A 27,828-nucleotide genomic window follows, 5' to 3' on the forward strand; every position below is an offset into this window, starting at 1 on the left:
GCTCAAGACGCAAGCTACTCTCTCAAAGCGCAAACTAACGACTATCATATCTGTTCAAAATATATATTCAAGTGCAAGGAACCACATCTGGTTTCTTTATACGAAATCATTTACGGGAGATATTCATCATTTTCCACCCCGGTATCCAAAGATTTATCGTCTGAATATCAATCGTGCATAGCACATTTACGTGTATCGATCCCATGTATTCATTTCAGTGTCTCTGGTTGTATAATGTAATTATTAACCGGGCGATGTCGGTGTGTGCTGGTGGGTGAATGAATTCGTAGGTTTGTTAGGCTTATCCGAAATGATCAGTGAACTATATCGACTTGCTAAACATTTCTTGACAAGAAGGATATTTGTGATGCGATCAAGCAAAATCAGTCGGAACTCGGAAATATTGATTTTGAGACATAGCCAAACAAAGGAAATGTTTCCTTTTGTTTCTTATTGTTTTGGAAACTCTTTAATTGCTCATATCTTTGGAACTGGTTGTTTAATTTCAATGGGGTTTTCTGCAAACTCCAGCTATGTAAATGCTTTTTACTATTCTGTAAGAAACTGAAAATTTATTATTGCCGAGTTCCGACTGATTTTGCTTGATCGCATCACATTTAGCCAAAATAATTATTTTCAGATTTAGGCTACAAAAAGGCTATTAAGTCGAGTAAACCCTCCGCCGGGGTTCGGATCCATCGGATGTGTTCTAAACTGGTGAGCTTGAGTACGATGAATGACATCACAGTTTTTCCAATAGGACAGTTTTATCCCGTATCCTGCTAAAAGAGTTCATTGCTATCTGCATGTCATTATTGTCATGTATCCCGCTTCATTCAATTCAAATAGGCATATGTATACGTCAATTCATGTTCAACAAGCGACGACACCACAGTGCGACAACACGGTGCGGTGAGAATACATCCTACAGTAACGGATTTTTCATTTTTTTTTCATACGATATACATCATCATGGACATCAAAGGGAAGGTTGGATTAATCACCGGTGGAGCATACGGAATTGGCAAGAAATTGACGGAGAATCTGCTGCAAAAAGGAGCAAAGGTAACGAAAATAGGCACGTTTGACGCCCGTTTGACATGTATCTATCAGCCGTAGTCACTAAAAATCAAGCACAATCTTCAACGTTAAAATCCCGCTATGTAATTATATAGGTCTACACAACTTGACACTAATTCATTTTTCTACCTATTTGTGTGAATTAATTTTGTAACTATGTAAGTTAATTTTTGCATATTTGCTTATAGGGCTATAATAATCCTTGGTCCAAATCTATGGTTATGAACTGAGACTATTATAATGTTGAAACTTTTGATGACTGCACAAAATTTGTAGAGAAAGTCGTTCCATATTTTTAATCGTAACAGTCCTAAGTCTATCTACCTGTAATGAACTTGATTCTTAGCTATACAGAACTCATTCACCATGACAATCATTGGAGCATTGCAAAAATACAAAGGATATTATTCATGTTTCTTTTCATAAACCAAGTATCCATGGACACCTTTATATAAATATTGTGTACAGGTATTTGGTAATGGTTAGCAGTGACATTTTGATATTTGTCTGTTCTGAGCAATAGTCCGTTAAATTTTGTGTAGAACATTTTTAACATTGAAATAATAATTAGGAAAAAATAGCGATTACATCGCAACGTACAGGACTCGTTTGACCATGTACTTTTGCGTTTTAGAGTCTCGCGGGCCGCACAAAATTCGCCGGCGGGCGGCATGTAGCCCGAGGGCCGTAAGTTTCCCGGGCCTGATCTAAAGCAAATCCGTGTTCTTTATATTTCTCATCAACATCTTTTGCAATCCAGCAATCCACTAATGTATTCAATTGTTTCTATAGGGTGTTGTCATCCTAGACGTGAATGAAGGTAACGGGGAGAGTACACAGAAGGAATTCGAAGAGAAATATGGCAGTGGCAAAGTGGTGTTCCAAAAATGTGACGTGGCCAAGAAAGAACAAATGAAAGGTAACAATTACATACGAGGGCTGGTCAATAAGTTCCCGCAATTATGGTGTATCTCCGCTCATGCATGACTTGGATGGCTGTTACTTACGCTAAATTCAAGTTTGTACTTTTGTCTTTCAAAACGAATATGTATTAGCGATGCTGAATGCTTGATTACGTAATGGCATTAGCATAAACACAATAGCGTATGGGCACTGCCTGAATTATGGTGAAAAGTAGTCAAGAAAATCTCGCACCAAATTGAGGTATTGTTACATAATTCCAAATATCTCGAGAATAAAAGTATAGCATCTGGCACGGTTTTTGCAGCTTTATAGACCGATAACATAGGCATGATGCTGGACTCTTTTTAGACATATACCATTTTTATTAAAGAAAAGAAATCGTGTTGAATATCTCCAATTTTGAGTAGGCTTTATCACCCATTGTTCTTTACATAATAAGAGATAGAAAGATTAATCGATGACAAAATTTAACCAATGGTACCTGGTTTGATTGGGTATCTACTGATTATAAAAAAGGGAGGTCCCAGTGGTGAAACCATACACATTTCTTTCTTAATGAACCCTTAATTTCAAAAGGTCTTGTTTTTGTAATTAAAGTAGCACACCATAGAGAGGCTCTGGATTGAATAAGAAATTTGAATTTCGAAAGGTGTGTCTAATTTTAGCATAAGACTTGGTATATAGCAATTCACTCACACAGCTACTGTTCCGCAAACCTTGTATTAGTCATATTTTTAGCGCGTTTTTGATGAATTTTTACTTTTTTCATACATTTTTGGTACTTTCAATCATGCATGCCATCAACGCATGCGCATATTTCTATTTTTGTTGCAACAAATTCTATTGTCCTGACTATGATCTCTAATACCATACCAATAACCATGTTTGGTTTTGTTTTATTTTGGAGATAATTTGGATTCTTTCTTCTGCCGTGTGGGCTCTTTTTCGCGATTTTCACACCATTTTTGCTTGTTGTTATAGGCCTATTTTTGGTGAAGTTCAAAGACGGTCCCTTTCCTCAACTGTTGACGGATACATTTCTTCTTTCACAATTATCAACTGAATATACTCAGATTACCTCATACAAAAAATAAGGCTTGTATTGGTCCTTACTTCTGCTTCTTTTTATTACACGTTCCTCAAAGCCAATTCAAATTTCTCGCCAATGTTGACAATTGTCAGTGTACATATAGCAATGACTTTATGCAAATGAGATTACGTAATTAAAGGTACTCTGATACTAATTGTTGTGCGTTTTGAAAAACAAAGGTACAAACTTTATTGATCGTAAGTAACAGTCATCTAAGTCATGCATGAGCGGAGATAAATAATGGTTGCGGGATATTATTGACCAACCCTCGTATACTGACTAAAATACTCTTATACATCTTGAGGTTTACACGACTGTTTGAAATAACTAAGAAGCAACATCAGTCGGGCAACGCATTTAATTAACTTTGTTGTTGTTGTTTTCCTTTCTTTTCGCTTTTGTCTTCAGCTGGTTTTGACTTGGCGAAGTCCAAATACGGGGCACTACACATAGTATGCAATAATGCTGCATTCTGGAACGAAATACACTTGGAAAAGATGTTTGAAGTTAACATTGTAAGTACTGTGTTACGATCAAAGCATGTCCACTAAATGCATAAGTGCAGGAAATGTCGGATTTTGAAAATGCAGAAATGCCGGCATTTTGGCACGCCGAAATAACACTAACATTATTTATATTAAAATAACCGAATTGCGTATAGACGACAATTGTCGGGCTATATAAAGGTAATGAAAACGTTTTAAAACGTTTTGTATGAAAAACACTACAAAAATATTTGTTTAATGTTTTTAAAATGTTATTGAAAAATATTTTCTGCAAACACTTTTGCCAAATATTTTGATCAACACTTAAATAGCGTTATGTTAGAATATTTGCAGTAAGTTATCAAAAATGTTTTTGAATGTTATGAAACTGTTATATACCCTTTATATACCTTTTATATAACCCGACATTTAAACGTTTTCTGGCAACCTTTTCTAACCTTTTGCGAAAGATGTCGAAAACGTTTTGTGTTTGCCGGGATGATAAAGACGGTCAGAGTTAAAGGTTGACTCATTTAGCTGCGAATATGTAGGTAATGTAAGGTAATATTTATTTTAATAATTGATGTTTTTTCTCTGTGAATGTTTCCGAATGGAGTTATATATGGCACTCAACTCGCTATTGACAATTTAGAAGAAAACGGGGTGATTGCTAACGTTGCTTCTTCAGCAGGTATTTACAAAACCAAATTGTAGAGGTTGTGCGTGAAATTATTGATTTGCTCAAAACAAAGGATTTGAACCGGTGTCCTTCCCCGTAATCATGGCGCAGTGTATCAACCTATTTGATCGTAGTGCATTTGTTATGTTTGTGAGACGAACTGTTGCGGTAAGATTGCAATCATGCTTTTGTTGAATGCATTTGAGTAGTACTCTATACGCCGTAGAAGTGACGTAGTTAATCGGATTAACTACCATGGCAATAGCAATAGATGAATACAATTTTGACTATACCGCCCTGCACTACAACGCATGATGCAGTCATGTCTACAGTAGAATTCATCTCGACCTTTGCAGGACTTAAACCCCATTAAAAGCTATTAAACCAAGATAACACTCATTGAAACAGCTCAACTGATTAAATCGGATCTTCTCTGGTTGTGCACATGTGTCTGTTTTATCCCGGTGTTTTATATGTGCGGTATCGCTATGAGGTGCTATAACACAGCTTCAGTTGGGTAACTGATTATAAAGGAAACGCAAGGAAACAATGGTATGTGGACCTTTGTTCACGAAATGAGACAATGGCCTGCTTTTTGTTAACCAGCATTCTTGAAAATGAGCAACATAATGATTGTTGACTTAACACAGTTTGGAAATAATTTCTTCATATTTTTGGTGTTATCTGTCGTGTTTACATATCCTTCCTAAAACACAAAAGTGCGACTATTTCCAAACACCTAAATTAGCTAAAAATTTAGGACATGTTACAAAACTATATTTTCTAGAATTTCATAGAATAGTTTAAATGTAGCTTGTACCGTTTTTTTGTGGCATCCTTCAGAACGGAGCGGTCCGTTACCAATATAGCTCAATATTTTCGGTCAAATCTCCATTCAATTAACATGGGGAGTTGGCTAGCTATGAGCTAGCTATACTTTGCCCTCACTCATATTCTACGAAAGTGCGACTATTTCTGAACATCTAACCTAGCTGTAATTTTAAGTCATGTTAGAGAAATATATTTGCTAGAAGTTTGGAGAATAGTTTAAATATTGGCCGGTTATTTTTCACACAGTGATGTTAACTAGGCAAATGCAATATACTTCTAACATACACTATTTGTAAAGGTCGCGCGTCAATGGTGAGAGCACTGTGTATTGTGTATAGGAAAACGGACAGTAACTGCAGTATGGTTCACGGGGTACCGATTCATTGAACCATAGATGTTAAAGAAAGGCTGATCACTCGCACCTGTAAGATAAGTATTTTTGAAAAGAGCGGTATTGTATTCAATCTATGTTTGCTGACATACACAGGTGATTAGTGCAATCTGCTTGTAGTGCAGGGCGGTCTATTCAAATATTGTATTCATCTATTGCTACAGTAGTTAATCCAATTATGACGTCACTTCTACGGCGTATTGCTTATTACCAGAGAAGATGTAAGAAAAGGAGGGAGAACAGAAGTATATCCTTGAGATAATCCAGTAGGTATAATCCTGTCGCATCTATTCATAGTCCTTTATTCTCAAGTAGTTACACAATCTACTTGAAAGTAGCTTTTGATCATGTTGATGTGATGTGTGTTGCCGACCACGTTTGATTAATTTTCACTCCGGAATTGGAAATATTTCCAATGTTTCTATAGAGAATTCCTTGAAAGTATGACACGTGTGTGTTAAGTACCTGTTGCTCTGATGGGATACCCATGGATACTATATACAAGAAAGAAATGTAGTTTTGTAAAAATTCCCACAAAATCCGCCCATTTCATGATTTTGGAACATATATTAATTATTTAGGGAGAGTGTTTTAGGATTTTGTTAGAAAAGAGATGATTGTTGATCATCTTTATTTTATTGTTTTATGTATTTTCCTGTCATTTCCTGCAAATCTAATAAAGATATTTTGATAGTTGAAAATAGTCTGTATCATAAATCGTACAGTTTGAAAGTGTCAACAAGCGTCAGAAATTATAATTTACAATGGAACTTCGGTCATATTTTATTTCAAATAAAACTGGATTATAGGGTCTGCATGCATGGTATGCATAGTATGATGGTATACAGACACTGACCTTTCCCTAAAACTAGTAAGTAGCAACTTGTGTATCACACCCATCATGGGTTCGAACCCCTTTGTTGTATTTTATTGTTAAACTTAAATAGCGTGATTGCTTTTGAATGAGCGGCAACATACATATTTTGTTTGAGGATAGCTGGATCTATCTCCTTTTCCTTACATCTTCTCTGCTTTTACACATCTGTATCAGTAATTGTCAGTAGCGGATCCAGGATCAAAAATGGTCTCATTGTTTTGACTGCTGTAAAATGGTAAAAATAAGACAGACTGATACCACCAAATTGAAAGATTATGCATGAGTTTGACAATTTTGACACTGTCAAGCAATGCCTAAAATAATCACAGGTCTATATTTTGTACTTCCGCTTATTGAACTGACTGCGGTTTTTTAGGCAAGGGCCTATTTAATTACGTGCAATTTAACTTCTATTTTTCTCCCTTTTCTCTTCTCTTTTTCTCCTTTTCTACCTTTCTCTTATCTTCTCTACTATCCTTTTTTTGGGAGGAGGAGGGGGCCTGACTCATTGAGACGTTGAGATAAACAATCAGATTAATGTTCCTATCGTCTTACCCCCGATGTAGTGATTGATGTTCCTCTATCTTTTTATCCTATGCAATCAACCATAGATTTTAAAATCTATGGACCAACTCAGATAAAATTGCCGTAGAAATTTAAAGTTATTCCACGCGAAACGTCGGAAAGTACAATGAATACCAAATAAACCTCTGCTGCTGGGAACAGTTCGTCCCAATAGAAAACCCAGTTAACACGTTGGAGTAAATGTCTTTTATTTTTAAATCAATTTGCAGGCTTGCAATGGATATCATTGGCTCCTATGTATGCAACAACTAAGGTAGCCGTGATTGGATATTCAAGGAATATGGCGGTAAGTTCACACTATTTTACAATGTAATACAATTTGAAAAATGGCTGAATGAACATTATGCAATAGGGTCTCAAACTGCATAATACGTATAACACGTATTTTAAAATCACCCCCCGCCCTGCACGCTGCAGAGTGATCCAGTAAACATATTGTGCATGTCAGAATTTAAATTTGTCTCCAGAAGCTGACGACTGACGTCAACGACAAATTGATTATTGTAAAACTTACAAATACCCTCTATTTCGAGTGCAAACTGCAACACAATTGTCTTGTGCAATATAAATCTTGCGCTTTATAAATGCCAACAGTTTCTGTATAATTTCTCGTACTCACTGCATGAAAACAGTAAAATATTTAAATTGAAAATAATATGGTGGATATATCTCAAGAGCTCGGCTCAAGAGGTTCTCAGAGAGGATGAGAAAGATTAAAGGGAAAGAGAGCGAGATGGGCAATTTCAACATTGATCTAGTCAATAATGTGTTGAAAACAATCTTCGGGGCTTCTTTTGTGTTATTTGGTAGAATAAAAATATACTGGAAAGTACTAATTTAACCTTCACTATTTCAGTAGTACGCTGCAGTGAAGTTGGAATGTGTCATCAAATTAAATCAAAACACATTTGCAATCATTTTTGTAGAATCTTGATCCCACGGCGCTTGCAAAGAAGATTAGGATAAACTGTTTGTGTCCAACCGCAGTGGATGGAACAAATATGTTGCCGTCAATGGTTGTGGAAGAAAAACACAAGGAAGAGTTCAATAATCTTGTGGCAACAGTGCCAAAAATCACGTGAGTATTTGAGCAAATAGCAAACTTCAACCACTTCAAACGGTTTGTTCTTCCATGTTGGGAATAATTGGAGGAATAATTCGTTAATAACTGTCAAAGAAAGTAGAATTTGATTACATGAAAGTATGTGAGCCAAAACAGATTAGGGTTTCTGTTGCTTGTTTCTGTTGACAAGGGGCAGTCTTCAGCAAACGGCTCTTTTCAGAGCCACCAAAACCTTTATATTAGCAGATAGGCGAGATCTGCTAGTTCTCTGTAGACAAGGGGCAGTCTTCATTGAACGGATCTTTTCAGAGCCACCAAAAACCTTTATATTAGCAGATAGGCGAGATCTGCTTGTTCTCTGTTGACAAGGGGCAGTCTTCAGTGAACGACTCTTTTTAGAGCCACCAAAACCTTTATATTAGCAGATAGGCGAGATCTGCTTGTTCTCTGTTGACAAGGGGCAGTCTTCAGTGAACGACTCTTTTCAGAGTCATCAGTAGACAAGGGGCGGTCTACATGTCTCATTCTTAGGTACTTTGTCCTGAAGAAGTCAGAGCTACTCCTGACGAAAGCTTGACAGTTCTAAACTTGTCCGACGGCGAACCCGCTAAAACCCACTAATTGTTATGAATTCCCGTCGTAAAAGCCTATCCCACAATTTAACATGATATGATTTACCAAACCTATCTACTACGTTTACCTGCACGATATAAAAAACAATTTTGTATTATACAAGATATGCAATGCGGAAGGGTTCAAACTATAAAGAATACAAGAGGCTTAACCCCCTGGTCCAATAAATTATGAAATGTTTGCTCCCTCATCCCAATATTGGGAGTAGGTATTGAGCCTCTAGTATTTCTAAAATTACATTTTACTGGTATGCATATTCAACTATATAAGCGGCTTTTGAGCATCATTTTGCACCCGTCTTCCATGGATTTCTCTTCTGTCTATTTAGTACCTTTCTTAATTAATATTAATCAGTATTTCTTAATTGATATGACACCTCATTTGTAAAAAATTGAGCATGATACGACGGAGATATAGGTGACCTTCGAGCCATAGAAATGTAAGGCAATGACAAGATCAAGAAAGAGGAATCAAACCAAGCTAGATCTTCTTTTTTGGTACCACCAAACTGGCTGAGAAGGAGGAGCTGGAAATAAACGTGATGTCAGAGCCAGAGCAACTGTTTTCAAGGCTCCAGTTTGCAGTGTGATGGAATACGCCTAACTCTCTTGGATGAGTGCTAGCGCCACCACTCCAAAAGAAAATCCCGGAATCATAGGCGTGAGCGAAGAGGAAGAAAGTACATCACACATCTCAATCAAAGATGCCAAGTGGCTAGAGCAGATGGAGTAGTCGGAGACGTACCTGACAACGGCGCACCATCCTTCAAGAGCATAATGCAAAAGCATCTATGTGTCTGATGCTTTACTGTACACCTACTCTTGTTATTCCTATCATATGAACCACTGATTGGCCCATGTGGGTTTCTTTATAGTACCTACAATCTTGTGCGAAAATCGTTGGGACAGATGATGTTTGAAAGATCAAATTCCTGTGAATTGAACATGACGCTGAAAATACATGATAGGTTTCATAGGTCATGTTATGTATTTGTTTACTCCTCTCCCCCTCGCCCCCGAAACAATGTTGGAGCACAGATTGAGCTCAACCACTTTCCACTATTTTTCACCATTCAACATTGAATAAGGGGAGCGGGGATGCATTGAATAAGGGGAGCGGGGATGCGTGAAATAAACAAACTGTCCTAATATTGATAACGTGAATTGGCATTATATCTTTATATTAAAAATAAAAGGATTGACAAGTTTATAAAACCGAGTATATAAAAAGATGGCAAATTTATTAATCTATTCATAGCTGAAAGAATGATCAAAATCGAAAAACGCGTTTAGGAGATATGGTCATATTTATGATATTAATGTTGTACTTCAACATTGAATAAGGGGAGTGGGGATGCGTAAAATCAACAAACTGTCCCAAGCTTTTCGCGCGGGATTGTAGGTGCCTATATAACATTGAGTAAAAAGGTCACAACTCAACAAATGAGTAAAATAATACTTAACATTGAGCGCATATAGGTCACAACTCAACAAATGAGTAAAAAATTACTCAACATTGAGCTCATATTGATAAATATTACCCAACATTGAGGGTAATAGCTATTAAAATGAGCTGAATGTTGGGTATTGTTTTCTCAATTTGAGAAATGTTTTACTCATTTTGTTGAGTTGTGACCTTTTTACTCAAGTTGAGTAAAATATTTCTAAGAGTGTACCTAATGGGTACGTCATGAGAGAGCCCATGCCCATTAAAAATGACACAACATTTAGACATGTGATAATTTCGATGTATTGTATCGCCACCACAATATTTAAAACAATGACCAGCATTAAATAATGTCAATAAAATGAATGGAATTGTGGTCTGGATAACAAAATCATAAAAATGGTACACAATTTACATGTATGTATTGGGTCTTATACAGTAGCTTTACATAATTGGGTCTGCTTTCTGAGAAAAATAAAAGCCCTTTTGCGGCATAATATTTATTTACATCATTTGATCACTATCATAATATCAACATCTTCTAGAAATGTATAAATGCAAATCAATGCAAAGCGTATTTAATAATGTTTTCCAGCAAAACACGGTTGCACAATTTTTAAAGGCTAAATGTACATTACTTGTTGTTGAATGAGTTTTCCAGTCCTTTATAATGTGAAGCCAACGTATTCCATATTTTTTTTCAATTAAAGGTTATGACTGTAAAGTGATACATGGTGAAATAGAAGGAATCATATAAAGACGAAATTGGAAATAGTCGAATATGCGATTATCTTAACGTGACACGTGACTAGAAAACAAATGGAAATGATGTGGGGGAAAATAGTACAAAATGCAAAGTTAAAAAGAGTCAAATTTGAAGTTGAGTCCGTATGGTTTAATGGTATTAAGTTTGAATATGAGGCGATGTTCAGCATCGCTGCGTTCCTGATTGGATAAAGGGAACACTTGATGTTTTGACAAAAACCAATAACAGATGCCTATTTTCCACTAGTCACCAGCTAGAACCTCACACAGCTCTTATGATGCTATGCACTCAACCGTGTTGAGACAATTCACTGCTTGAATGCTTGATAGCGCTTGGGCGAAATCGTGTGCTCAAGTGTATCGAGGTGGAAACTGTGCATAGATGGTTCATAAGAGAATCGTTTTATAGCCAAACCTTTCCATATGAACATACCCTTTTAAGTAAATCCAAACATTCTTTTAAATTATTATTACATTTTTACAGAAATTAATTTCGTGCAATTGTAGGCACCTGTTGGCATTTTATGCATTTTTTGCAGAGTTTGTATTCGTTTTTGCATTATGATTAACATAATACCATAAATTTAATGACATTTAGTGAACCATGGTGTGCACTTTCATGGAGCTGCAGGGTAATTAAAAATAAATGAATTACCCTTCTAAATAACCCAAACCAACTCTTTTCTGATTAACATTTCATAAAACCTAATACCGTTAACCGAACACTAGTGAACCAGACGTGTACGTGTATTTTCAATAAGTGGATTGACATTTTATATAAAACCTAACCATGCTAACAAGAAACAACAAAAAGTTGTCCTTACGATGATAGTACGTCAACATTTGGAAAAATTGTAAATGAATTATGCTATTAAATTTTAGGTTTTAAAATATACGTTGAGGTGTACCACAAGGGTAAATTATTGGACCCCTATTATTTATAGTATATATAAACGATAATAGATATATCAAAGAAGTTCCCATTTATTTTCTCTGCTAATTACACAAATTATATTATATTCAATTTTGACAGCCGGTGAGAAAATTTCACTGACCTTCCAGCATTTGAACCTGGGCCCTTCGGATCACTGGACCGATGCTCGACCAAATAAGCTAATGAGTAAGATGGAGGAGAACAGTGATATGTACTTAAATCCATCATATAAAAATTTTGACCTTTTGTATTGAAGATATACATTTGTCACCCAAATGTTGGGGAAAGCTACATACACTTTAAGTGCATATCATTAGATTTATAAAATTTACTACGATGACTGTTAAATTTCAAAAAATCATTTTCTAATAATTTGTCATAAAATTAGTATTATATCGCAAATTTCAAAAAATCTAAATTATTTGATATCAGAAATACCTCGTAATCAGAATGCAATTTGGTATGTCTGATGTGCCATTAACGTAAAAACGAGTCAATAAAATGCGTGATTTGAACGCCTGATTTTTAAAAATTTACAAAACTAGAGGGAGGCACCCCCCAACTACAGCAACCCCTTCCCCACAATCTCGCTGGCTGATCTTTAATATTTTACGTTTGCTAACGTGCAGTGACCTTTTTGTTCTAAAGTAGCCCCTGTTATATAGTTAAAGGGGGATCCAGTTGACCAGGCAAACTTTCAAGGACAACCCAATTAAGTAGGCTTAAAATATAATCAAGTCAATGTTCACCTCTATACCACCAAACTTTGTACAGCTCCCAACTTTAATGTGTTTTCCAGATATTTATAGCGGCCTTTAAGCCTCTGCAGTGAATTTGGTTAAAATGTTGCATTCACGAGTTACACTGACGATGGGTTAATGAATTTCGCAGGTTTGTGAGCGACAAACATTGCGCTGAATACACTTATTCAAAATAACGACTTGCTAAACATTTCTAGACAAAAAGGAGGTTTTAGGCGTATTAATTTCAGATGTATGCTATATTATGTATATAGGGATAATGATCCATCCGACCAAATCAGTGCGTCCCGGCGAGCTTGAGTGCTAATGCAAACGGTCAATGACGTTTGAGCTTTATATTTCTTTTCCAATAACACAGTTTTATCTTATATCCTGCAAAAGTTCATTGTTAGCTATTGTTATCTGTATGCCAGTATCAGAAGATACCATATATAATCTAAGCTGAATTTAAGGTCATCAAAATGATAGTCACGTGTATGTAAATACTACAGCACGTAGTTCAATTAAGTACAATAAAAAACACTGTGATTACTGTGATTACTGTAAGGACGTGAGAACATAACGGATCCATACTGAGACCTTCTTTCATACGGTATAGCCTACATCATCATGGACATCAAAGGGAAGGTTGGATTAATCACCGGTGGAGCATACGGAATTGGCAAGAAGTTGACTGAGAATCTGCTACAAAAAGGAGCTAAGGTAAAACAATTAGGCACGTTTGACGCCCGTTTATATTATCAGATGTAGCTCGACTAAATTTCAAGCACAATCTCAGCGTTAAAATCGCGGTAGATTCCCGTATATCGACATGCTTAAGGGCTGGGGTATGAACGTTTGGACAGTATTTATTGTGGGATATTAGAGCACATCAGACATATCGAATTGCATTCTGAATACGAAGAATGTCATTCTGATATCAAATAATTTTGATTTTTTGAAATTCGCAATTTAATACACATTTTATGGCAAATCATTAAAATTGATATTTTTGATATTTAACAGTACTTGAAGTAAACTTTTTAAATCTGATGATTTATACTTAAAGTGTATGTAGGTGGGATGAAAAGCCGACGATCAATTGAAAATGTTGACCTTTCGTATTGAAGATATGGATTTTTTCCCCAAAACACAAAAAAAAAATTAGGTCTTTTTGGGAAAAAAATCCATATCTTCAATATGAAAGGTCAAAATTTTCAATTGACTGTCGGCTTTTCCTCCCTGCTACATACACTTTAAGAATATGTCATTAGATATATATAATTTACTTCGAGGACTGTTATATATCAAAAATTTGAAAAATATCAAATTTTTATAATCTGTCATAAAATTTGTATTATATTGTGATTTTCAAAAAAAGAAAATTATTTGATATCAGAAAGACATGCTTCGTATTCAGAATGCAATTCGATAGGTCTGAGGTGCTCTCATGTCCCACAAAAAAATACTGTCGAAACGCAATAAACGCTCATTTTAGATCCCTTAATGATTTTCTCCAATGGATATATTCAAATATAGAGTATATGTACAATTACTTTCAGAAACTTGATGGTTATTAGACATAGCCTCGGTTTAAGTCCCTGTCTCGTGCTCCCAAATATCCGAAATAAAGAGACGATAGTGTGCTTAATATTCCAGTGCTTACAATGGTAGCTAATGAATGGTAGAGTAAAGGAAATTCGTTTGAACGCAAGGCCAGATGCCTTTACACTAAACGTCAAATGGTTCAATTATTGCTCTCTGCAAGGTATCAGGAAAATGGTGGTGGGAGAATGATTCATAGAAGTGTCAAGTAGAAATTACCAGCCTTAGACGACGAAGGTCTTCGAGGTCTGGGGGACTCAGAAGAGAGATAGGTCACGTGGCTACGACATCGGATGACCTTGAATCACATCGAAACATATTTTGTGTGTTTATTATAATGTTTTTAAACACACAATTCATTGTAAAATTAATGTCATTATCACCTTTAAGTAGTAGCCAAGTAATCATAATGATTACAATTCAAAGTCATGAATCCCCAACTTTTGAAGAACGCCGGTTATAGTCAAATGCAGCAAACCTTTGACGAGCGCGACTGCCGTGATGTTGCAAATTCGGCGCGAACAACGCGTACGGCGCACAGTTCATTCATAAATTTCCACTCAGCAACAACATATCGCCTTAGCAGCCAATCAGAGACAAGTGCGTGCAACGCAGTAAATACGCAATGTATCCTTACAATACGCGCTCGTCAAAGGTTTACTGCATTTTAGTATATCTCTTACTGTTATTTACGTCCTACGGCACCACTTTCGTGCAAGTTGGTGCAACCCTCTCCCATAACCATGTTCCTGATACCTTGCAGAAACCAAGTAAACCATAATGGACATACCCATATGGACTAACGTTTCTTCGTCCCTGCGTTCAAACGGATTTCCCTTATTACACCATTGTATATGCGCATGCAGTCGCCTTTCCTTCCATCATGTCCATCGACTAGCTAGATCAAGTCTTACTTTATTCCTGAAAAGGACATTGCCGTGAATAGTACGCAGTGTGAAATCGACAGGATATTGGATGAATGTCCAAATAATATTTTCTTTTTTAGCGATGTTGCAAGACTTTTGGTCAGTGTGTGTATCGCAACTACAGATCAAGACCTAACCGTTAAGGGAAGGGGTATGAACGTTTGGACAGTATTTATTGTGGGACATTAGAGCACATCAGACATATCAAATTGCATTCTGAATACGAAGAATGTCCTTCTGATATCAAATAATTTTGATTTTTTGAAATTCGCAATGTAATACACATTTTATGGCAAATCATTAAAAATTGATATTTTGATATTTAACAGTACTTGAAGTAAACTTTATAAATCTGATGATTTATACTTAAAGTGTATGTAGGTGGGATGAAAAGCCGACGATCAATTGAAAATTTTGACCTTTCGTATTGAAGATATGGATTTTTTCCCCAAAACACCAAAAAAAAATAGGTCTTTTTGGGGAAAAAATCCATATCTTCAATATAAAAGGTCAAAATTTTCAATTGATCGTCGGCTTTTCCTCCCAGCTTCATACACTTTTTAGAATATATCATTAAATTTATAAAATTTACTTCGATGACTATTATATATCAACAATTTGAAAAATATCAAATTTTAATAATTTGTCATAAAATTTGTATTATATCGTGAATTTCAAAAAATGAAAATTATTTGATATCAGAAAGACATGCTTCGTATTCAGAATGCAATTTGATACGTCTGAGGTGCTCTCATGTCCCACCAAAAATACTGTCGAAACGCCATAAACGCTCATTCTTGATCCCTTAATATAGGCCTGATAATTTCACAATAATCTCTCTTCATTTCTGCAGGGTGTTGTTATCCTAGACGTGAATGAAGACAATGGGCAGAGTACACAGAAGGAATTCGAAGAGAAATATGGCAATGGCAAAGTGGTGTTCCAAAAATGTGACGTGACCAAAAAAGAACAAATGAAAGGTGAAAATTGCACAAACAGACATCTGAAGTCTACACAACTGTTTGAAATAACTGTGAAGCAACATCAGTCATGCAAAACATTCAATTAATTTTGGTGTTGTTGTTTTCCTTTCTTTTTCTTTTTTTCAGCCGGTTTTGATTTGGCGAAGTCCAAATACGGGGCACTACACATAGTATGCAATAACGCTGGATTCTGGAACGAAGTCAACTGGGAAAAGATGTTTGAAGTTAACATTGTAAGTGTTACGATTGAAACAAATGAAGTAACATCAGTCCTCGGAGTTAAAAATAGAAGCCATAGGCAGGAATGGCGGCATTTCGGGAAGCCGAAATACATAAAATAAAATAACTTTTTTGTTGAAATGACCGAATGACCGGTGAACATGATAAAGATGGTCAAAGAGAAATGTTTGCTCATTTACATGACAATTTTGTTCACAGGAATTTTTGAAAATTGACTGTAGCTGTAGCTACAGTCATCAATAAACACTTCTACTCCTCTGCATTACCCATCGGTAAATCCCCAAAGTCGTTATCTGGTGGTTTGGACCAACTTGCTTGACCTTCTGATCCTAGAGCTTACTCTGAAGTTCAGCACAAGTGCAAAGCCATTAATACAGGCTGCCCTGTACTTGTACAGAATAGTTTGGAATTTGGATGAGGAACATTTCAGTTGCATTTACTCCTGCATTTACTAGTTTGAGATTTAAAATAATATTAAAATTATGGATTGATACGTTCAAAATACTAAAATATTAACATTTTATTAAAAAAAATTAAGGGTAGTAATTTCAAATATATAGTCTTTTTTGAGAAATATTTTCAAATATATAGTCTTTTTTGAGAAATGTGTGGATTAATGAAAACGTTTATCACTCTTTGCATCATAACACACGAGACAAGAACCACATGTCCTACAAATTTAAAACTTGTTGTTTGGCTTTTTGGTCAGATCCACTTAAAATATTGCTAGGTCTTATTAGTACCAATGAAATAATATACTAAACAACAATACAAACTGAAAATCGTTCAGCGTACAATGTAGCCTACCCTTAATGTTTTTGTCCCAAATAATACAAAATGCTGAAATCTATTTTACTTTTCAAAAGTACTTGTTATGCATTAACTTCGATCCCATTATAAACTTGGTTTAATTATCACAATTTGTTCACATCTTGCCAAAGTGCACTATTTCATAGGATACTTTGCAAGATTCAGTCAAAAAAATTGACAAATAAATAATACATATATTAATTAATGTAACCAATATTTACTAGTTCAGAGTAACTTAATTGGTAAAGGTGCTTTTGGCGATGAAGACATGACAACAAAATACTATAGTTTAAGTACACAAAATAATTATACAAGTACTTAAAACTACATAATACAACAACAATTTTTTTTTTAAAGAAATGACATTTTTTTAAATAAAAATAATAATTTGAATACGATAACTGAAACGGTTACATGATTTAAATAAAAATATATAATGTAGCATATAATGCATGTCCATTCACACACTGCACTAAATTCATACTCACATTTGCCCATTGTACCTCATCCGGAAAATTTGCATATTAAAGCGTTTCCGTACTGTTTTCCTATAAGCATTTTTAGAGCGTTTTATTTAAAAAGCACACCATGAAAATGTGTCAAAAATCCCCCCTCGGCTTGCCAAATTTGCCTCCCCTTCGGCTTGTCAAATATTTCTTGACCCCCCCCCAATTTTACTCTCCCACCAGGGCTCAGTTATTACGCAACCCCCAAGCAACGAGCTTGACATTGATCACTCTAAACCGATGCATGTATAAAGTTATCATAATATTGCTTCGTGAAATAAATAAATAAATAAATAAATAAATAAATAAATAAATAAATAAATAAATAAATAAATAAATAAATAAATAAATAAATAAATAAAGTAAATAAATAAATAAATAAATAAATAAAGTAAATTAATTAATAAATAGATATATACTTACACTTTAATTGATGAGTATTCAACTTGAATTTTCCTATGTAGTGCCAATATGTGATGCGATCAAGCAAAATCAGTCGGAACTCGGAAATATTAAATTTTCAGTTTCTTACAAAATAGTAAAAATCATTCACAAAGCTGCATTTGTCAGAAAACTCCATTGAATTTGAACAACCAGTTCCAAAGATATGAGCAATCACAGAGTTTCCAAAACAATAGGAAAGAAAATGAAATATTACCTTTGTTTGGCTATATCTCAAAATCAATATTTGCGAGTTCCGACTGATTTTGCTTGATCGCATCACATATATGAACCGTACAACTTAGGGAACAAACTAAAAGATCGATGACGTCCTATAAACGAAACTAGTTTCGTTTATGGGGGGGGGGGGTATACTCGATTACATTTGTAAAAAAACCATCGATCTGATGAAGAATATGTCAATATATTTGTTTGCTTTTCCGCATCAAAATGTTGATTTTTTTTTAAATCAAAAACAAACATTATAAACCGTTATTGACCCGGGGCCCCTCCCAGGGGTCATATGAGGTCAAATTACTAAAAACTGTTGTATGGGCATGAAACTTGGTAGGTACAGACAACATTTAGAAGCAACATTTTGGAAGGTCATTTTGGGGTCATCCGAGGTCACCCAGGGGTCATCTGAGGTCAAATTACTAAAAACTGTCATATGGGCATGAAACTTGGTGGGTACAGACAACATTTAGAGCCAAAATTTTGGAAGGTCATTTTGGGGTAACCAGAGGTCATCTGAGGTCAAATTAGTAAAAACTGTCATATGGGCATGAAACTTGGTGGGTACAGTCACCAACAGCCGAGAACCGCCAAATATGGGTAACCGCCTAGTATACTAATAAAAGTATTGCAATAATAAATATTTTGACAAAATGTTGACATTTTGAGCTATTTTGTATCAGTATTGACATGTATGCGAACATTTTAAAAGCGTGTCATCATTCATGGTTCCATTCATGGTGTACCCGCGGGTAACGGGTGTCCACAAACTAGGCCCAGGCTCGGATAAAAAAAAACAAACCCAGAAACCCCAAATTAGGGGTGGTAGTTTTGGGTCAATTTTTCTTGTTTTGTGGGCCCCCGTTTTCAAGATTTGCACTAGAGTATTCTCGAAAATGGTGTCCCAAAGAGACATGCTAAATCTGATATGTATTATAGTGGATGCTTGTTTTGGAGTCCCGGTTGTTTTTAGTCCTTCGGGTAATCTCGAAAACGGTAGACAAAACGGGAACCCAGACAGTGGCGTAGCGTCATAAGGGCACGGGGTGGGGAGCACGTGCTCCCCAATCGATCTGAACATTTTAAAAATCCCATAGAAAAATTGCCGAAAAACGGCTTGTGCCCCCCCCCCCCATCAGACCCGATAGCCTGATTTAAAAAAAAATGTTTATGTTTGTGTTGAGTGGTGTTATATATGTTATCAAGTTTGAGAAAGTGTTAGAAAATAAGTAGGCATTCTTTTATTTACCCATCACAGCGATAGTACATGTAGGGTAGGGTAACCCATTATATACTTTATATACCCTTCTATAATTATTATTCATTATATACTTTATGTACTCTTCTATACTTTTAAATGCGCGACCCAAAATTTTCAAGATTTATACGTTTCTGGCAGGGCGGGAGGGGGTCGGCTGAGAGACGAAACCAGTTTATGTTTAAAGAACGTCATCGATATTTTGGTTTGTTCCCTTAGAAGCGAGATATGAAGCTTTTATCCACATGAAGCAGAGGCTCCGGAAGATTTTGAATATGGGGGGGGCAAATTTTCTGGCCTTCTCCGTGGCGCGAAATGCGGAAGGGGTGGGTGTGCGGGAGGCATCCCACGCATAGCGCGGAAGCTTTCAAAATGCATACATTTTTACATGAATTGTACCTTACATTTTGAATTATACAGGGCCGGATTTACCATTAGGCCAGATGGGCCCGGGCCCAGGGCCCCCAAAATTGCCTTGTGCATGTTCCTTTTTAGCTCCAAAGCACCATGTTTTGGACCAAAATATGGTAATTTTGCAAAATATTTTCCACGCTTCACGCGCACTATAGCGGATTACATAGCAAAATTCACCTTCATCTTTGGGCTAAAATAGTCTGAAATTGACATTTTTCGCGCGCTTCACTCGCAAACATCCTAGTAAAATCCGGGAGTAAAATCGGAACAAAATATGCTCGTAACCGAAAGTAAACCTAAACTTGGCCACTTGCATGAGTGCACATGCCTCCCTCATTGTGAGTTTGGGGGCCTCCAAATTCTGACCTGGCCCAGGGTCCCCAAAAAGGTAAATCCGGCCCTGGAATTATATCCTAAAATTATGAATCTGATGCTAAAAATATGAATTTTACCCTAAAATTATGAATTTTCCTCAGATTATTGGGGGGACCTCTAGGGTACTTGGGCCCCCTCACCAAAATGATTGAGGGGCCGGCCCCCACCCCCAGACCCCCCGGTTCCGGAGCCACTGTGAAATTATCAAATGATTTTCCTAGATACTATTTGCACCTATATTAGATGCATTTTTATTTTCGATGAATGGGGAGCAAAGCAAGTAGGCTGTTAATGTGTTATCAACAGGCAATGAATGCTTGGGTCAGTTGAATTTGCCTCCAAAATTTGCGCCAATATTGTGAGTGGGAAGTGTTTCAATATTACACATAGAATAAGAGTTTTATGAATAAATATAGTAATAAAAAAATGAAATGAATAAATAAGTTACTATTTATATAGTTATTATGTTTTCACATCTAGTATGATGCAAACTTGTGTGTAAAATAACAATTCTAGACGTTTATAGTAAGTTTATTGCACTGTGTTAAGTATGAATGGGTAAACGGAACCTTTCAAAATCTTAGAATATACAAACAAACAAACAAACAAACAAACAAATATAGATATTGATATATTTTGCAATACATGCTTGTATATGCACATATAGGCAAACAGTTACTCGTACTGGAATTAGGGGAAGATATGTGCTAGATAGGAAAATTGAAAGTTCAATATTGGGTCACTACACATATGGGACAACCGGGTTAGCGCTAAAGGTCAATTGGGGGAACCACCTCAATCCATCAATTGCTAGTAAGGACTATTTGACAAGGCAATTATACTATTTATAGCTCACAACCCTATTTCAAAAATTCCTGTGAATGATTTTGGCATGATCTGTGAATATTTAGGCATCAGTAAACAAATCTTAATAATATGTTAATAATTGATTTGCTCATATATCTCTGCGAATGTTTCAGAACGGAGTTATATATGGGACTCAACTCGCTATTGACAATTTAGAAGAAAGCGGAGTGATTATTAACATTGCGTCTGTGGCAGGTATTTACAAACCCCAATTATTGCAAACATTTTCTTGTGAAAAACTAAGCCTGATGTGCTCAGTAAAATTAAAGGTTTTATAATAAATCCGGAGATCACCGGTTTTATTCCGAGTTCACCGGTGGCTAAACACATCGCGTGCGTGTTTATCGTTGAATCATTGGAGAGTGACGTATAAACTGTGTGCATATCGATATTCGTCTTACGTCTTGACGTATAAACTGTGAATTTCGCTATTCGTCTTACGTCTTGTTTGGTCGATCCAACTACGTGAAGCTGCGCCAATAATCATGATGATAATACGATCGGCGAGCTAATACACGCATTGTAGGCACTGGTGTGAAATAGCAATTTTCTTCGTTTTATTTCATTTGTTTGGCTCGAAATTAAAAGGGAACAATGTGATCAGTGAAAACTAACATTTAAAAATATATTCTTTAGGCAAATCACACATTATGGCTTTAAGTTATTCTATGCGAAACATCGGGAAAAAGTAAACTAAAGTACAATGATGAAGACATCTACTAAGTAGCAAGTCTTGTCGCAAGGGATCGGGAAAACACTAACTTTTATCAATAACAATTTGCAGGTTTGGCGTTGGTCCCATTGGCGCCTATGTACGCGACATCTAAGGCAGCCGTTATTGCATATTCAAGAAATATGGCGGTAAGTTCACGGTTTGGGTGCAAACTGCAGCACATTGTGTAATGCAAAATATAAATAATTCTTCTTGAAACAGATTCATCAGGATCGTTCATAGTTCATTTGATTGATAATGGTTCTTTTTCAGATCCAATTAAAATGATACTACTCACTTTCTACTATTCAATCCCGGATTTTAATTCCTATCAGGAATCTTGTTCACTCTGGTAATGGTGTTTCTAGATGTTTTTAGCACCGGCAATACTTCTGTCTGGTTTTGATGACGTCACCAAACATTCTTGTTGCCGAGTATTTATCGCAAACCAACTCATACCGATCAATATTTGCAATTCAATTCTCACCACCCACTACATCAGAAGCTAGGCGTTGTAAGAACATTGCTTGATAGAAAGGACACTATTGTAACTGAGACGGAAGACCAGAAAAATGAGGAGTCGCACATTAAACAAGCCCTCGCTAGACGCGGTTACCCTGTATGGGTGGTTCATCAACAAAGTAAAAGCGGACAAAGAGCATCCGAAACCCAAGAAAAAGCCCCCCAAAGACAGCAAGGAGAGGAGTAAAGGTATTGTGGTCGTCCCATACGTGGAGGGACTCTGCGAGAGGGTTTCCAGAGTTTTTAAAAAACATGGCTTTTCCACCAGTATGAAACCCCACCGCACGATACGTAACATGTTAGTTCACCCGAAAGACAAGCGCGACCCATTACAATCAGCAGAAGTGATCTACGAGATACTTTGTCAGAACTGCCCCAAAACTTACATCGGGGAAACAGGCCGCTTGTTTGTGACAAGATTAACAGAACACAAGTCAGAAAGCGAAAAAGTAAGCGCCAAGAGCTTCACCCGGTCACAACGAAAAGCATCTGCTTCAGAAATTCACAAATCTGCCATTGCCGAACATGTTGCCAACCAAAACCACGTAATTGGATAGGAGGAGGCTCAGGTTATTGATCAAGAATCCGACAAAACTACACGCTGGCTAAAGGAAGCAATCTGGATCAGGACTAGAGGAAAAGACGCTATGAATAAAGACGAGGGGGCCTACCGACTGGACAAAATTTATGACCAGGTCATAAATACTCGGCAACAAGAAAGTTTGGTGACGTCATCAAAACCAGACAGAAGTGTTGCCGGCGCTAAAAACATCTAGCAACACCAGTACCAGAGTGAACAAGATTCTTGGTAGGAATTGGAATATTTCTGAGTGAGTAGTATCATTTTAATTGGATCTGAAAAAAAAAACCCTTTATCAATCAAATAAAAATCTCTTTTCACGCACATTTTCTACAACATGGTTTTGTCTCCAAATTTATTCTGTCAAACCTGATAGACCATTATCCCCCTTCCCCCTGAGTCCCAGATGTGTACTTCATTTTGAAATTGACAAAATATTTTGCTAAAAAGCAATCAATAAGCTGCAGTTTGTCAAATTTTTGGAGAAAATTTGAAAATGTACCCGTCTCTAAAGCACTTTAATAAAAATTGTACTCCAAAGTTACACCAAAAAGCCTAAAAATGCACTCAAATCTGCCGCACATCCCCGTAACCTCCCCCACATATTCCAGTCCCCAGGCTCGGGCATCTAACATTTCTGTCATGACTGTGAATTTTATATTTTCTGCATGCCTTGATTTTTGAATGTAAGTGTCCTGTTGCCGATTTCTCAAGTAAAATACTGTAATACACTTGGCCTTCGCCATTTCAATAGGCGCTGCAGTGAAGATGGAATATGCCATCAAATTACAGGGTATGATTCAAAACTTGTGAAATATCCTGAAAGTAATCGCAATTCCTGAAAAACAAGGTGAAATTGAGCTAAAATACCCCCCAAAACTGCTGAAAATCAATAAATTGCGTAAATGTTGGCTACAAAAGTCCTGAAATCAGGAATAATCCTGAAGAATCATACCCCAGCAATTAAATCAAAAACACGTTTGCAATCATTTTTGTAGAGTTTTGATCCCACTGTTCTGGCAAAGAAGATTAGGATAAATTGTTTGTGTCCAACCGCAGTGGATGGAACGAATTTGTTGCCGTCAACCGTTGTCGAAGAAAAATACAAGGAAATGTTTGACCCTTTAATTGCAAATGTGCCGAGAATCACGTGAGTATTTGAGCAAATTGGGAATAATTGAGGGAATAATTCTTAAACTGTCTGAAATTTGTAAGCTGAGCCATTCCATGTCAACTCCAGGGGTGTGCACCGCAGCACCTCTACAAATTATATCATTTTATGAGAGGTGGTAGATAATGAAGAGAAAGTAAAATCCTGAAAATTTGAGCTTCATACTCCATTTCGTTTTCCCGTGGCATCAATTTGAAATTTAGGGGGTCAGCGTAAAAAATGTGTCAAACGCGAAAGACGATGTTTGGAGGTCCATAAATGTATAAAGGGAACCCCAACAACTTTGACAAAGTATGTATCCTGGGGTACTTTTTTGTGTATAATTCAAATCTGGCATCAGAAAACTTATGACTCCTTTACTCTAAAAGATACAGGGCCCTCAAAATGCAACTTCGTCCATCCAGGACCAACTTCGGGGGGTCAGAACTCCAAAAGTAAAAATATTTTTTTGTCCATTTTTTGCCAGTCAGAGCCCTTTGGTAGGAGATTACTCTTATCTCATATTGAGCCTATTAGAATACTTTTAGCTGAGATATTACCCATGCAAAACTCCAATTGTACATTTTTGTACATTTGACCCCCCCTGATAACCAATGTCAGACAATTTGCGCCACCATCAACTTCAGGTATGTTGAAGATATGTTCTTGGACAACATTTCTGAGAGATATTGGCTTGGACTCGATGACTTTGCTTTAAAAACATCAGTTAGTTGATTGGCCTACTCATATTTCAACCCAACATCAACAAAATGGGTTGAGTTGGTCAAAGTCATCCTCAAAATTTGCTGAAAATCATTTTCTAGCATACCTCTATGAGCATTGATGGTCAACTCAAAATGTCTGACATTGGTTTTCAGGGGGGTCAAAATGTACAAAAAATGTACAATTGGAGTTTTGCATGGGTAATATCTCAGCTAAAAGTATTCTAATAGGCTCAATATGGGATAGGAGTATTGTCCTACCAAAGGGCTCTGACTGGCAAAAAAATGGACCAAAAATTATTTTTACTTTTGGAGTTCTGACCCCCGAAGTTGGTCCTGATGGACGAAGTTGCATTTTGAGGGCCCTATATCTTTTAAAGTAAAGAAGTCACAAGTTTTCTGATGCCAGATTTGAATTCTACACAAAAAGGTACCGCAGAATACATACTTTTCAAAGTTGTTGGGGGTTCCTCCAAACATCGTCTTTCGCGTTGCGACACATTTTTTACGCTGACCCCCCTAAATTTCAAATTGATGCCACGGGAAAACGAAATGGAGTATGAAGCTCAAATTTGCAGGATTTTACTTTCTCATCAATATCTACCACCACACAGAAAAGGAAAAAAATTGAAGAGGTGCTGCGGTGCACATCCCTGGAGTTGACATGGAATGGCTCAGCTATATTACTGAAGTGTGATTAGTTTAAACCAGATTATGGTTTTAACTCAAGTCAATATTATACATTTTGAATTGTTACACCTAAAGTAATTCTTCGTCATCATCAGACGACTGCGGAGCATGTGACTACAAGCTTTCTCCAACTTTTGCGATCTTGAGCTAGCGAAACAATTTTGTTAGGCTGCAGCATCCCTTCAGTATCTCTCAGGTGGTGCTGGACATACTGCAAGTACAGTGTGCACGGCTGTCCACGGAATTGAAAGTAAACGCGGCAAGCCTTAATATTATATCTGCCAGTCTAAAAGACGAAGGGTAGGGTTTAAGGCTGGGATTAGGGGTAGGATTAAACAATTGTCAGGTTGACATTAGCATTATGGTTATGATTAGTAATGAGTATTATGGACGTGGCTTGGGGCAACCACTATTCTAAACTTGCTCTCAAATTACCGGGCTTAAATTGTTCACTTCTTTAATGGAAATTGTACCTTACTTGAGGTGCAATGTCATCTGTAGGAAGATCAAGACAGCAACAACACACTCCAAAATGTTGCAAGTCACAAACCACGGATTATGGACCCTCATTTCAGTTGAAATCCATATACCCCCTATGTAAGACATGACCGTCTCTCCCACCCATATGGTTTTCTACTGGGATAGCCCATTCAATCTATATTTATCACCGTTGGGTTTCACTGTTTTACACACTTTGCCTACTTAACATTCGCAGTTGTTTTGGTCTTTTCCCCCATCAGGACAGATGACGTCGCTAAGGCTTTCCTGAAAGCAATAGAAGAAGACCACAATGGACAATCTTTGTTCATTCCTGCTAGTGACAAGGACATCGTACTGGTAGAAGACAGCAGTGCTAGGTTTAGGAAAGAAGTTCTTGGAATGCAAACAGATGCTAGGTTCCATGATTCTGCTACACCACCAAGTGCCGACAAATAAAAATGAAAACATTCTGTGATTACAAACTTGAAATAAGTACATTACATGGATAAGATGAAACGTGATCAATCCCTTCTGGTTCAATATATGAACTTGATATGATTTACCAAACCTTGTATTATTCAAGACATGCAATGAAGGGTCCAAACTATAAAGAATGCATGAGGCTTCACCCCTCCCAATAATAGCTTACAACACTGAACAAGAAATCACAAAAAAGTCATGATATATATAGGTCAGAAACCAAGAATTACAAGTATTGGGGTAGGGACATTCAAATTAATGGTATATAAGCGGCTTTTGAGCATCATTTTGCACCCGTCTTGCATGGATTTCTCTTCTGCTCTATTTCGTACCTTTTGCTGATATTATGACGGTTTGCCGAATTGATGGCATTGCCAAAGTCCCAGCACCTCTTCTTTAAGAGATTTAGGGCCAGAAAGTCCATTATCGTCCAAATCAAAAGTCGCCCTTGACGAGATTGTCAATGGGCATTGTACAGCACAGAAAGTATAAGTTCATGAAATGATCATTGCCGTGATATCCTTCGTCCATGTCGTCATTTGAGCTGTACGATAAAAGATATTATGACCCTCAATCTCCGTCAATTCTTGCTCAATGTTCACAAATGAGGTGTAAAATAAAGATGTGAAATCGATAATATGTTACGTAGAATATCTGGTAGAAATATATTATCGATTTTACATCATCAAACATTCGTTAGAACTTAAACATTACTTGAAATAGAAATAGAGTATGCGTAAATATATTACATCGAATATTCTTGATCCACTTTAAAAAAAAAAGCCTGTTTGGGTCCTTAACATCAACATCTTTTTTAAAATGTAGGCTATATAATAATGTTTTCCAGATGTGCCAACATATTTCCAGTGACTTTAAAGTGCTAAAAACTTGATAAAATAGAAGGAATGATATAAAGACAAGAACAGCAATAGTGGAATAGGCGGTCTTTTTAATGGACATGTGACATCACACCAAACATTTCACGCGTATCTTGTTTTGTTGAGGGCCCGTGCTTTTAAAACTCTCGCCAAATCGGACATTGGGCAGATTATGTTCAGCGATTAAAATTTTGCTGGGGTAGTTTTGAGCCTCTGCAGTGAAGCTGAAAATGTTGCATTCACGAATTAGTACATTGACGGAGGGTGAATGAATTCGCAGATTTGTGAGCGACAAATATTGAAGTGAATAGACTTATCCAAAATGCTGAACATTTCTAGTCAAGAAGGCGAGCCATGTTAATGTCAGATTTAGGCTATAATAGGGATAGGAATGATCTATCAGACCAGTGCGTCCTACGGCGAGCTTGAGTG

General features: G+C 36.6%; 1 protein-coding gene across 2 annotated transcripts; it reads left to right on the plus strand.

Annotated features, from left to right (window-relative positions):
* The first annotated feature begins 908 nt into the window (after nt 1-908).
* Nucleotides 909-27,828, plus strand: LOC140148836 (15-hydroxyprostaglandin dehydrogenase [NAD(+)]-like). Of its 2 annotated transcripts, none has more exons than XM_072170912.1 (7): nt 909-1,065; nt 15,908-16,034; nt 16,164-16,270; nt 21,296-21,377; nt 21,967-22,043; nt 23,995-24,146; nt 26,299-27,828. In XM_072170912.1, the coding sequence occupies exons 1-7, from the start codon at nt 973-975 to the stop codon at nt 26,492-26,494; spliced, it is 834 nt and encodes a 277-aa protein (XP_072027013.1). In that variant the 5' UTR covers nt 909-972; the 3' UTR covers nt 26,495-27,828. The 2 variants fall into 2 exon arrangements, with proteins under 2 accessions (XP_072027013.1, XP_072027012.1); XM_072170911.1 differs by lacking the exon at nt 909-1,065 and adding an exon at nt 13,084-13,246.

This window comes from Amphiura filiformis, chromosome 3 (genome assembly GCF_039555335.1).
Source record: "Amphiura filiformis chromosome 3, Afil_fr2py, whole genome shotgun sequence".
NCBI classification, from domain to species: Eukaryota; Metazoa; Echinodermata; class Ophiuroidea; order Amphilepidida; family Amphiuridae; genus Amphiura; species Amphiura filiformis.